General features: G+C 41.3%; 1 protein-coding gene across 1 annotated transcript in view; it reads right to left on the bottom strand.

Moving 5' to 3' along the window:
- LOC126354653 (UDP-glucosyltransferase 2-like) overlaps positions 1-14,054 on the bottom strand; it is a 43,424-nt gene that overhangs the window by 2,230 nt on the left and 27,140 nt on the right. The window contains exons 3-5 of the mRNA XM_050004429.1: positions 12,461-12,920; positions 3,616-3,838; positions 3,304-3,523 (exon numbers count right to left, since the gene is read on the bottom strand). Of these exons, the coding sequence (XP_049860386.1) occupies positions 3,304-3,523; positions 3,616-3,838; positions 12,461-12,920 (903 nt within the window). The remainder of the gene's footprint in view (positions 1-3,303; positions 3,524-3,615; positions 3,839-12,460; positions 12,921-14,054) is intronic.

Raw genomic sequence — 14,054 nt, 5'->3', positions numbered from 1 at the left:
AACCTGAAATTATAGCTGACTAAAATGTGTCAAAAGGTGGAGCTGACGTTGTGGATAAAAAGTGTGCTTGTTACTCAGTTTCAAGAATTACTAGGAGATGGCCATTGGCTATTTTTTTATTGTTTTCTTTTTTGAACATTACTGGAATTAATTCACAAACATTATTTTCCTTAGCAAAGCGAGAAACAAACAACATCACGGAGATTTATTTATGTCAAGAAGCTAGCAGAGGGTGCTATGAGAGAACACCTCGTATCTAGATCTGACATGAGGTCATTGCCAGCCGATCTCACTGTACGTCTCACTCACTTTCTGATGCATCGACTTCCGATGTTTAGCAACCTGAAATTCCAGCAAAAAAAAAAAAAAAAAAAAAAAAAGAAAGAAAGAAAGAAAGAAAGAAACGCAGAACGTGTATCCTTTGTGGATGTCGATTGAATTGATCTACATCAGTTAAAAATTGTAGATGTAATAAATTTGTTTCTAAGCAACATGCTGAGAAACAAGCTGTCTGTGAAAGGTGTTATGGAACTGAACATATGTCAGAATAACTGGCTAAATTGTTATTAAAAGAACTAAAAAAGCAAAGCATTTCTTATAAATGGTGAAGACAGTGATTGTGAACTGTTTTCTTTAACAAATATTATAGTTTGTTCAGCACATGCTTATTTTTATTGACAAATGTCCATGTCGTCAATTTTACATCGCGCACCTCCTTGAGTGAAAAGAATAGGCGGGCTTGTCATAAGGTAAATGTATCATACAATACAACTGTGCACTTCGCATACATTTAATCCTCGAGTAGTTTGTGATCATGGACTCAATTAGAAAGAACTGCCACACTAACTCAGTAAAAACTGGACGGTAATAGAGACTGGCATTTGGGTAGCACTTCTTTAACCATGCACAGAATGATGTTCAGTATTTTGCGGAATCCACATTAACATAGATCCACGAGAACTGAAGATATTCAATGCCAAACTCCACGTGTCGTCTTCACATGTTGTTGCAAAACTAGAGTTCATCTCTGCAGTGCGTTACACTTTTAAAGTTCACATGTCACTCCGTAAATCTCAACAAGCGTGTAAAATTTGCTGTCCCAGTTCTACTACCTTGATAGGGAGCGTGATGACTGATCAGGGATTAGTGACCACAAGGTTGTTGCAGCTAGAGTGAATACAGTAACATCCAAATCGACCAAAACTAAAATCATAATACTTCTATTTAGAAAAGCCAGATAAAAATTCGGCGGATACTTTCCTAAGAGACAGTCTCCACTACTTCCAATATGATTATGTAAGCATAGACAAGTTGTGGTTTAAATCCAATAAAAGATCGGCGCCAAATAAGTAAGATACTGTGCTAGTCACCAACGGTACACAAGACAGGTCAGAAGACTGTTGCAGAAACAACGCAAAAAACATGTCATATTTAAAAGAAACCAAATCCCCAGGATTGGTGGTTTCCCGAACCTTGAGACGTAGCACTAACTTCAATGCAGGAAGCCTTTAATAGTTTCCACAGCGAAACTCTCTCGAAATCTAGCATTAAAACAAAGGTTTTTTTTCGCAACGGCAGGACCTTCTCACGAAATTCAAATCACCAACTTCCTTCTCAGAGTGTGAAAATATTTTTTTGTCACTCACACAGGGAATGCTCATCATAATAAAATAAGAGGAATCAAAGCTCGCACGGAAAGATTTAACTGTTTGTTTCTTTCCTGCGATCTGTTCGAGAGTGGAATGGTAGAGAAGTGGCTGAAGGTGGTTCGATGAACGCTCTGCCACCCATTAAACTGTGAATTGCAGAGTAATCATGTAGATGTATATGTAGATATTCAGAAGATTTTTATAATTTAAGAGACGGTCACTTTAACGTAAATTTGCAAGAAGTTGTGACTATAGTTAATGCGCTGTGGGTTCCAAACTTTTCGAATAGACAGAACGTATGTACATGAGGGTCTTTCCAGTGTGGCCTTTTATGACAATATTCCGGTCGGCAGTCGGTGATGACTGAGTCGGCAGTAATTTCTAGCTTTCAGTAGATACAGAACTTATTCTTTGGGTGACAAGTCAGTCGCAAGTTTCAAATCCTTACAATTTTGCTTCCATCATTATGTCGACTACATTTATTTATTTGTTCCCAAAAATGTACCATTTATTTTCTTTTACTTAGTTATTCATTTATTTTTGTATTATATTCAAAACTTCATATATGAAAGCGGTGCTCGTATGATAAAACCTTCTTTAAACAGTTTGTTATTAGGACAGATGCATAGCGGTGTGCGACGCATCCCTGACATTGTAGAATCACACTTTAAGATAATTTACCATACCAAACCCCACTTTAACTCTGTAATGAGTCTGAGAGCGGCTTGATAGTATTCTCGTGAGAGAATGGCCAGCAGGGCTCCTTTATACCTCCATGTAAACGCTGTTACGGAGAAGCTAATTTTAGATTAATAGTAAACAGTACGGATAATTAGCGTCTCGTTGTTGGATTTTGTTACATACTCGTTCCTCAGATGCCACAGAGGGCGGATGTGTGAAAGAAATGTAACCAAAAGAAAATGTTTGAAAGTAAGTGGTGACCAGGTGGTTAGCACTTACAATCGGTAGGACGACGCTTCATTCCAGTCTGCTCATCCAGATTTTGATTTTCCGTGAATTCTCTAAACCGCTCCAGGCAAATGCTGAGATGGTCCCTTTGACAGGCACAATGAATTTTCTTGACCATTCTTCCCCAAACAGAGCCTGGACTCTGTCTTAATGAATGAACTGTTTTCATTGGGGCATTAAACTCTTATCTTCCTTTTCCCTTTTTTTTACCAATGTGACAGCGACTTCCCATACTTTCTGGTGATAAATTAGCTCGAAAACATAATTATGAAATATAAATTTGTAGCTAAATAAGAATCTAACTGAAATTTTGTTTCACTAGATATTCCTAACAGTATTACAGGAAGTATAATGCATATCAATATATTAGAACCCAGTCACAAAGGAAGGGTGTTAATATTCCTTTAAAAAATACACCGGTTTTCACTAGTAAAGAACCCCTTGAATTCACCACTTTTAAAATCACCGTGTACCTTGCAGTTCTGACAATATTTGAGATTTGAGACGAACTGCTCCTGTATTTTATTATAGTCTGAAGAACCTTGCCATTACAAATATGAACCATGTTTTCGTGTATACACGCGATTGGGTCACTGTGCTGGTATTGCCGACACCATGGAGCTGAAAGATGATTAACATTCGTATACTGCTAAATATTGGAGAACTAAAATCCAAATTTCCTCACCTCTTGTCTTCCAGAACTGTCTGTATGGCTTCCAAAACGCTGACTTTGGTGACGTCTTTTAAATCCAGCCTTCGTCCGACGCCTAAACCGACCATCTTTTCAACATTGTAGATCTGGTCTCCTAGGAAAGGTATCCCAATGACGGGCACAGAGAAATAAGCTGCCTCGTTCCAACTCTGCAGTCCTCCCTGAGTGATGAAGAGGCGTACGTTCGGATGAGCTGCAACAGCACAATGGCGTCACTTATCCACAGCAGTCATTGCGCCCGGCAGCCCCGCGGGCCGTTACAGTGGAGGGCGTCCGCACACTCACCCAGCACGTCCTGCTGCGGCAGCCACTTGGCGGTCATCACGTTGCCAGGCTGACCGGGCAGGCGATCAGCTTCCCATTTCCAGAGCACGCGCTGCGGGATTCCAGCGAAAGCGTCCAGGAAGGCGCGGACTGTGTCTGGAGGCATGGCGCTGCTCTGCACGTTGGAGCCCAGGCTGAAGTAAACCACTCCGTCCCTGGCGCCGTCCAGGAACGCCCTCACATCCTGATATACAGATGCACTTCACATGCGACTTCAATATTTAACATGAAAGTCGTAAAGCTACACTATGAGGCGCAAAAGTCTCCAGAAACATATAGATCTACATTCCAACAACGCTAACCCTTTAATTAATACCGAATATGACACTGTTACTACAGTCTCTCTCTTCAGTAATCGTTTTCACACTGAAGGAAGATTAACTTCCATGTAATAAGCGTCTGTTCTAAGAAAGTTGCAGCTGCAGTAATGCGTGGCTGTAATTAAAAGCCAGCTGCTCACACATTTCGATTGCGAGCTGTAATTATCAAATTGCTCTAAGCTCTATGGGACCTAACATCTGAGGTCATCAGTCCCCCAAACTTAGAACTACTTAAACCTAAGTAACCTAAGGACATCACACACATCTATGAATGGTGGGCGAGCAGAGAAGGTGATCGAAGTGAGAAAGGCGTAAAGTTACTTGTATTCTTAACCGCCACTTAACCCTTCAGATTAAGAACCATTTGTTTTAAATGTGATCTAAAGAAGTTTGGAGAAGACAGTACATAATCCATCAAATTCCTCTTCTTCAGTTCATATGTTTTCATCATTTTCAGAACCAGATGCATCTACTGTGTCTCACGTCCACAGAAGCATGTGTTCCGGAGGGGAGGATGGGGTGGGGGGCACGACCTAGGGCAGATCATGTACTTGGAAGCTCGGTAGAAATGTTCGATTCTGATGTAATGTAGTAGTTTCGGAGTACCAGCCCTTTTCGGACACCGCTTCTCGAGTGTACGAAGCAGCATCTGTTCCGCGATAGGTCATTCGGTGAATAATCCTGCCGTAGGAACAACTACAACTGAGCATCATAACAGAGGTTGAAAATACTGCTTCAGCTGTACAGTTCTTCTATTATCACACGACCTGTTTCGGGCTCTTATAAACCAATCTTCAGGTGTAGTAACCTGGTGCTGTGGCCCCAGAGAGCCGCGGTGGACGTGTACTAGGTGCTGTGTGCTATCCATGAGCGCAGAACAGTTATGCTGTCATAGGTAGCACACCGCTCCCAGTACACGTCCACCGCGGAGCTCGGGTGCCACAGCATCAGGTTACAACACCTGAAGATGGGATTATAAGAGCCCGAAACCGGTCGTGTGATAATAAAAGAACTTTACAACCGAAGCGGTAGTTTCAACCTCTAGTAATCAGTAAATAATACACACAGTAACGTGTACGACTAGGGAATGATTTGGGATGTGTGTAAAAGTATCATTTCCAACTGTGACGATTATCAGAACGACGTTAAAACCCCGTTCTCGAGTCACTGTGCTGTCTCAAGACGATGGTTAAGTGATTTCGATGCATGACTTGGCTTTTGTGAGATTTCTAAGAGGTTTTGTCTTCAAGATTGAGCTACACAGATGGCCAACTACAAATGTGATGTCATATTGAATCACGATCCTGTAGTTTAGAATTATGACTGAAAGACCACTATGGCAGTGCGAAATTAATCATTGCAACTGGATATTGTACCACATATTATTCTTCCGTGTGCCACGTACCCCAAATTACAAAGTGCTTCAAATAGATTTTTAGAGTTTTAGAAATGGACAACGTGAGTAAATATTCTCTTCGAAGTTAGTTCTTGATTTTTTGAGGCAAGTTATATTTGACGTGAGTCACGTAAGGGAAGACGTTTGACTGATACCGCTGCCTTCCGCGTGCTCTCGTCTTAAACAGCAGGTGAAGCACAAGTGTAACGGTCAGTCCCTCGCTATTGTAACTGCCGTATATTAGAGAACGAAATACTTTTCCTTCACATTTGAAGTTTACTGCAGCTTTACTCTTTCTATTCGTGAGTTACCAATCATTCTTCCCAGCTCCCTTCAACTTAATTATGATTTGAATAACTACAGTGTGTACCGGCGACAGCAGAATCGGATTATAAGGGCTGTCCTTGACTGCCATTCCAATGAGATGGTTATATATCGGGGTTTTTGACTGTCACGGCATTTCACAAATGTGAGATATCCGTTGGCAGGATGCCCACCCTGTTAAATAGAGAGAGATACTAAAATTTTATGCTACCAGTTACAGAGACAGTCATGTGGGAGTGATGAACAAATTTCATAATCCTCCACCACGGCTGATACGTTCTATCCAGGAGGACATCACATAGTATTAGTCTGTAGGGATAATATTAACAAGCGATGTGGATTAGGATGATCACGTAACATCAGTATTAAGAAAGGTGATCGGAAAATTCAAATTTGTGTCAAGGGTTCTGAGAAAATGGAATTCGTCTTCAAAATAAATCACATAGAAACTCAAATGCGTCCTATTCTAGAATGTTCTTCATCCCAACATCAAGTTCACTATGGAGATGGAGAAAAACGGCGAACTTCCACGCCTGGATGTGTTGATACGGAGTAAAGAAGATGGCACATTTAGGTCACGCAGTGTACCATAAACCAACACACACGGACTTATACTTGCAGGCCACCTGCTGTCACCATCCTTCGCAACGAAGTGGCGTACTTAGGACGTTTGTTCACAGAGCACGAGGCATATCAGGCTCAGGCAGCTTGTCCAATGAGCTACTCCATCTGCGTACCACTTTCCAACAAAATGGATATTCCGAACTGGAGATTCGCCTAGCCTTACACCCGAAGCGGGTTACCCACCGTGAGGAACTGGAAGAAGGCGAAGAACAAAGGGGAATGGTCATCTTGCCATACATCGGCGGTGTCTCTTCAAAAATAGGAAGATTATTGAAGAGGCATAAAGTTACATGTGTCTTTCGTCCGCCGGCAAAACTTAGAGCTCTCTTGGCTCATCTAAGGACAGCCTTGGCCTAAGATGACCCGGCGTTTACGAGATTCTTTGTAGCTGCGGCATGTTGTACGTCGGAAAAACTTGTCGCACTGTAGAAGATAGATGTACTGAACACCGACGCTACACTCGTCTGAAGCAACCAGAGAAGTCTGCAGTGGCAGCGCATTGCCTCAGTACAAGCCATTCTATGAATTATCAACACACCAAAATTCTCGCGTCGACGAGTTCGTACTAGGACAATGTTATTAAGGAAGCAGTGGAAAAAGGTAGCTCGACGAATCTTGTAAACAGAGACGCGGGCTTTCAGCTCAGTACAGCTTGGGATCCAGCAGTGGCCTGAGCAGAGAGAAGTACTATTGGTCATACGGCGGATTCGCCAGCAACATAAATACTCTGTTGACAACTGGAGGATGGTCACGCGCTTACGCGGACGCGCATTTTTGCTTGCGGTTTCCGACAGAGGTCGCTGGGGCGGCCGATGGCGGCACAGAGCAGCAGCGGCAGCCTCCGCGCCTGCGCCAAAGTCTTTGGTTCTTCGTCTTGCAGGGGGCGCTACTGTACTTCCAGCTATAGGTTGATATCGTCGCTATTGGCCATCAGATTTTGCCGCCTCCACGCATGCGCACCTCCCGTCTAAGACTGGCATAAATAGGGGACTCTAGTCATGCCTTAGCAGTGTGTTCGTCACACCTGAAGATGTCGGCCAGTTGCGCTGATGAAATATTGTGGAGTTTTCACTATGGCATCCGACTTCTCGCCCGAGAACCATATATAGAACATGTCTGTCAGGAAAGCCTCAAGCAACATATGTTCTTCCAGTGTTTGGATTCCTTGTCAAGTAGGCATGACAACAAACATGAAACGAATTCAGAGACGTGCTGACGGGGTGATATTAGGTCGGTGTAGATGATATGACAGTGAAACAGAAATGCTAGGGGTACTTAAATGGCAAACATTGTGCTCAAAAGCAACATATTTCTCATGTTGAGTACATTTAGAGAACCTGTAGTCGAAGAAAACCGAGCGACCATTATTCTGCCATCGTCGTCTCTTTTACGTAGGGACCGTGATAATAACGTAGAAGAGGGCAAGTACAGAGACAAGTGGGCATTCATTTTCCTCTCACTCTGTACACAAATGGAATAGGAAAGAAAATCGATACTTTTGGCATGACGTACCCTGTGCCATGTATTGTACTATGTCCCCAGAAATCATATCAGGGCACATTTCATGTTCTTCGCGCATCGCACGATGGCAAGCAGATCTAGCACAACAGTGTGCAGGCATCCAAACTGGAAGAACAAAATACCACAACATGCCCGAAATCTGGTTCAATAAAACTGAGAAATGTCACCACCGTACAATTAGTGGAAGTCTAGACAAAGCGAGCTAGCTATTAATGTTTGGGTAAGACATGTACGTAGCATTCGGCAGTGTCAGTCCTTCCTATGATCAGTAAGAATGGGTGGAACTGCGGATAGGAAATGTGATTTTCTCACACTCTGTTGCCTTTTTGGGTTTCTTAGTAACTGGTGACCTACATACTTTTTCTCCCAAAACAAATTGCTTTCATTTTCCACCACTTGCTTATGAAATCTCGTATGTCCAATATCTTGGCTCTAACTATGTATTTCAGCAACATCACTCTGCAACAAACTTCCTATTAAACTGTGACGCCCAAACTACTCATGATTACAGAGGGGGCTAAAAATTTTTGTATCATACCCGTAGCATCATTCTTAGGACACGTAGTTGTCTTCATTTTGTCTGACAGCTACTGAGAATTTCTGCTACGTTGCCAACACTATCTACCCTTTCCTCGTCACTATGTATTTCCGTTCTTTTTTTCTTCATTCTCATCTACTAGCTCTACCCAGTTATGTCACACCCTTTCCCAGGCCACTCAACGTTTACTTCTGTGCAGTTCTCTCAGTATGCCATTGCTCCTATTCAACAGGAACAGTATGTCATAGCGGATGACTTCATAAAGTGTTACTAAGATTGATGTTAATGTAATGAAAATATTCATTACTATATATAGGCAAAGGCCATGAACAATATGCCTCATTCAATCCTCTCGAGCTTCTTAGATTAAAGATGCATTGGTTTTCGTATTGTGTATAGGTGTGTTAACACACAGATAAACAAAACGTCGGATCCGAACTCTTGTTATTGTACGGGAAGCATGTCGTTACTCATATCTTTTTCAAAGACGCTGCTTTCAAGATTCTGTAAGCCCAAACGTAACGAGGGGCTAGAAAGCCTTTATGATACCTTAGTAAGAAGGAATCAGCAGCCGTGTCGTAATAAGAAACAAACTCTTGAGGAAAGGTCAGCCTGGACATATTTTGCATCTGTTGGCTGAAAAAGGGAGCTGCTACTGGGATATCCTCCCAAGGAATGTGTCCATGGCAGGTGATATTTATTTCCAACAACTGAGACACCATTCAGTGTCAATGTAAGAAGAACGACAGATGAAACTGCATTGCATGTTGCCACTATGCAATAACACACTCTGAAGCTGAAAGAGGTATTACCACTTGTGTAGTATCGTAAGTTTTTCGGTATTACACTATGAAGTACTGAAACGGAGAGAACGAATTTGATGGAGTAGTTTTCCTCAGAGTTCTTTATTTGTTTTCGATTTACGTGCTTGTAGCTTTGCAACAGAATTCCTAAAGATATGGCATTCAGCGAGACAGAACACGCAAGCCAACACATCCTCCGTGTGCCAGACGATCACGTTACCCCTGAGCTACCGAATATTTGCAGCATTAGTGTCTCATGTATTGTCCCAGTGGTGGACAGCACATATAGCTCGCAGCAAGAAAGACCAGATTAGTTGCTACTTCCACGTGGAATGTCTTCCCTGGATTCAAAACCATAAATTGGTAAGCTTATGCCCCACCTGAATTGAATGTCGTAAATATTAATCAATGGTAATAACACTTATAATCAAGTGAATTTAGCAGGATAGTTCTGTTCCATCCAGGAAATAACTCGTAGGTGATAGTTGCCACACTCATTTTCCATTGTTGCCAAGATTTAATTTTACTACCAGTTGGAAGAGTACCAGCCGATATGTGTCTTAAATGAGCCTGGAAGTGATTACAGATCAAGTCTTAGAGACACGTCCGCTTAGGGTCGAAATATCAAAAGCATAATACGTTCATCAGTATGATTGCCATTTCTGTAACTAGCTTTTGGAACCAGAGCATAATAACTTATAATACGCAGGTCACTGACTGCAACCCAAATACCGTAAATCAATAACTATGACAGTTATTTTTTTTCTTGTCTCAAGCTAACTGAATACTGACAAGCTCATCCATCGGACAAGATTCACCTACTTGAAACATTCCAGTGGTTATACTGCAAACACAACTTTTGATTATTATACACTTTGAAAATATTTTTCTTAAGAATGCTGCCATTGGAGCTATCCCCAAAACAAAGGAACAAAAATTAAAACATAACAACACACTACTGATTTCAAAATCACCAACCCTGAGACGAGAAGCAGTTGTCACCAGAATTTGGAACAAGAAACAACACATTAAACAAGTGACGTTTTTACTCAAAAAGCAGTAGCATGGAACAAAAGTTTCAAAGCTTCTCACATCGGCAAATGTTAAAGCAAAATAAATTCAAGAATCAACACGACACCCTGCTTAAGTCGCATTAACAATCTTTATCTCTCCAAAGGAGTGTTATAAATCTGCCACGAAATATGTAGCTATGCCCTCACTAGAAAACATTTATTGCGAAACAGCCAAACGTTTTAGAAGCTTTCGAATAAAAATAAGTTTTGTAGCAGCTGTAAGCTTCATCACACACCATAACATTTTCCCATAATAAACCTGGAGTACAGAAGATGAAATATGAATCTTGATAACATTCAAACAGATAGGAACTCTGAGGCCACAGCTGGAGAAAATGTGTTTGTACTTCACCCAAGCGAACTAAGTTTATTTTATTCGCTCATATGAGAAGAATTGAAAATAACGTACTTGTAATTCAAACTGACGCTGATGGTCTTGCAGTAAGAACAGTCTGCCCCCGGTAGCTGAATGGTCAGCGAGACAGAACGTCAGTCCTAAGGGCCCTGGTTCGATTCCCGGCTGGCTCCGAGATTTTCTCCGCTCATGGACTAGGTGTTGTGTATTCCTAATGATCATCATTTCATCCACATCGACGCGCAAGTCGCCGAAGTGGCATCAAATCGAAAGACTTGCACCAGGCGAACGGTCTACCTGACGGGAGGCCCTGGTCACACGACATTTTATTTAGTAGAAAACAGAGATATGTGCCAGTAGCTCTCTGCCACCACAGAACAGCAGACAAAACTGACTCCATGGAAAAGAAATGGACACATGTCCTTCATTATGTTTTAATTTTTGTTCCTTTGTTTTGAGGATAGCACCAATGGCAGCATTCTTAAGAAAAATATTTTCAAAGTGTACAATGATCAAAAGTAGTGTTTGCAGTATAACCATTGGAATGTTTCAACTAGGTGAATCTTGTCCGGCGAATGAACTTCTCAGTATTCATAAATACGTATACCCATAAATACATATTACTGCCAGAAAACACTACTCTGTTTGTAATGTCATCTACTAAATATGAAAATCATGAATAGTATTCATAGGGGTCACCGTTTCATGTCGTAAGTACTACCTAACAATTTAATTTAATGTCATAAGGGTGATATTAAACTGCACATATTTAGTAAGCTCACTTTTGCAGTGACACTGAACATTAATATGTAATTTTTATTCTCCATTATGCAGTACTTGTTATTTTATGATAATATTTCTTAAAAATTTACGTACTAGTTAATTTTCTTCCTTATCTGGGCCACTTACAGTATACGAATTATACTACGGTTTCTGTGATTATATATCTGGTTCCACATTATCTGTCCGTGCTCTGTAGCAGCCTCATTTCCATCTGCACACAATGTAAATTTTTTCTCATGTGTCAATAAACACAGCAATCCCTATGTCCTTATTTCAGCTTATGATTTTGTCCTGAAGCTATTCAAAGAATAAAATAAGGTGAAAAGTAATTCCGCAACGTGTTTTAGTCATATAGCTCTATATCTACTCGAGAAGCTCCAAAAGAAAAAAAATCGAACAATACCACAATAAGTGTATGAGTCAGACGTTTTGAAGAGTCACAGTTCTTTTCGTTCAAAATTCTTTTCCATATTAGGACATCATTTATAAAAAAATTACTATAGAAATTGAGTACTGCTTTTTCGTGAGCGTAGAACAGCCATTTCAAGATGATACGTCGCATACAAGCATCTGAAGATGATGTAGAAGTATATAACTTTTCAAGAAAGTAGCGTGTGAAAATTGTGCAATAATGATGAGATGGAAAGTCATAAACAGAAACGGAAAACATATCAAAGCACTCACTGGATTGATGATTGCGTGATTGCACATTTTCAGTGCGGAATGTGTTTATGGATGACGGATGTGAAGCAACCCTCACCCCCAGTACGCAAGTGGATGGAATTATTAGGTGTTACACGGACTCACACTGTCTTCTTTTTGATGCCTAAGTAAGGGCATTAGCAGACATGTGGCTAACTTATGCATTGCTATATAGTCATTATTGTAATCAAATAAGTTGTCATAATGCTAAATTAAGTAACAGAAAGTAAATAAGTGTGTAATATTTTCTCAATAAGTCGTTAATATTTCCTTAGCACATTGTTGTACGGCTCTCAGCTATTTCCTACTTGAACATCTGAATCTGAAGAGCAGCGGCCCACAGTTTCTATTCAACAATTGTAAATACCTTTGGCAGTGGCTTCCTCTCCTTCTGGATGTGGATTCCAGTTAATTCAACGATATTTGGCGTGTTTGGCATAGGGTAGCTCAGGCTGAAGTGATTGTTGACCAACATGAGGCTGAAATTGTAATCCATCGCTCTCAACGTAGGTGGGTTCGGACCAGAATACTTCCTCATCTCCTCTTCGTGTCTTCCATAAAAAGCTCTCTCTTCAACATCCAGCGACCGCAGTAAGGTGTAAGCGTTGTACAGTCTCTGCCAGAAGGTCATGTGGTCCGTGTAGCCGAGATTGTAGTCGGGGATGTAGGAAGGATTAATGGGACCGCCGAAGGTTTTCCGAATAAGTGACGTAGCTCCTAGAGAAGTGTATCCAATTAACGGTGGAGATCCCATTTTGTGTGCTAAGCCGTAATAACAGGAGCTGCCGAGTTTCTCTACGATGAATGCATCATACTTTTGCTCCACTCTGCAAGGCAAAACATAATTATCACGACTTCCCAAGAGGACGTGTTCAGTGAAGAAATCATTCGACACAAGTATGTAAAAAGAATAAGTGCCACGAGACACAATTATTAAAAAGGGGCATTGCTCCCTCACATGATAAAAACTAACGGAAGTAAAATTTTATTGTTGCAAATCACTGGAATCATTTGTAGTGTAGTCATAACGCAATATTCAGCATGAGGAATACTTTTCGATGCTTATACCTTCAACAGAAAGCTGATTACACCGTTTTTCGCTACTTGAATTCTTTTAGTTCTACGAACCAGCTATATAAGTTAAGTAAACGATAACACCAATGATTGACGTCTTGCTACATTCGATAATCTCTAGTACGAAACTAAGTTAATTAATAAATACAGTAACAATCATGGTGTTACATACGATATCTTGCATTTGAAGAACATAGAACTACTGTGCTGTATAGAGATGCCTATATTTTTCTGATTGCATGTTAAAGCTACATACGAGGGTCATTCGGAAAGTAAGGTCGCGAAATGGAAATGGCCGTGAAGATCCTATTAAGCTTTGGACATATGTGTTCGGCAGTGTCTCTAGGATGCCTGCCTACTGCGTCAGTAGTCAACACTGCGTCAGTAGTGAACACACAGGCAGCACGTGCCTGGGACGGTAGTGTCTCCCGCCAAGTATGGGTGCCTGCTGAGAGGTTTCGCCTGACTTCACGCAGCTGCATATAATGCAACTCTCACCCTCTCCCTTCTTCACAATTCTCCGCCGCACACTGCAGTGGCACTGAGGATGGCTCAGCAGAGTTTTCGATGAGAAGTGTTTGATCACCCACGATGTAGCCCCGACTTCTCTCCCCCCGATGTTCATCTCTGCTCGCATGAACCGCTGGCTATGAAGACAACATTTTGGCAAAGACAACCAACTGTTGATAAACGTAGAGAAGCGACAAAAGCGCTGATTTCTGCCATCTATGACAAGGGTACAGGCAACTTGACACAGTGCTACGGCAAAAAAGTAAGTCGGAGCAGGGATTATGTGGAGAAGCAGCTGGAATATGCAGCCAACTTTTGGAAATGAAACATTTTTTATTTTCACTTTGGTTTCCATTTCGCTTTCGATTGGACATCAC

This window comes from Schistocerca gregaria, chromosome 3, assembly GCF_023897955.1.
Source record: "Schistocerca gregaria isolate iqSchGreg1 chromosome 3, iqSchGreg1.2, whole genome shotgun sequence".
Classification (NCBI taxonomy): Eukaryota; Metazoa; Arthropoda; class Insecta; order Orthoptera; family Acrididae; genus Schistocerca; species Schistocerca gregaria.
Note: the sequence above shows the minus strand (reverse complement) of the source record. Positions and strands in the feature narration are given on the sequence as shown.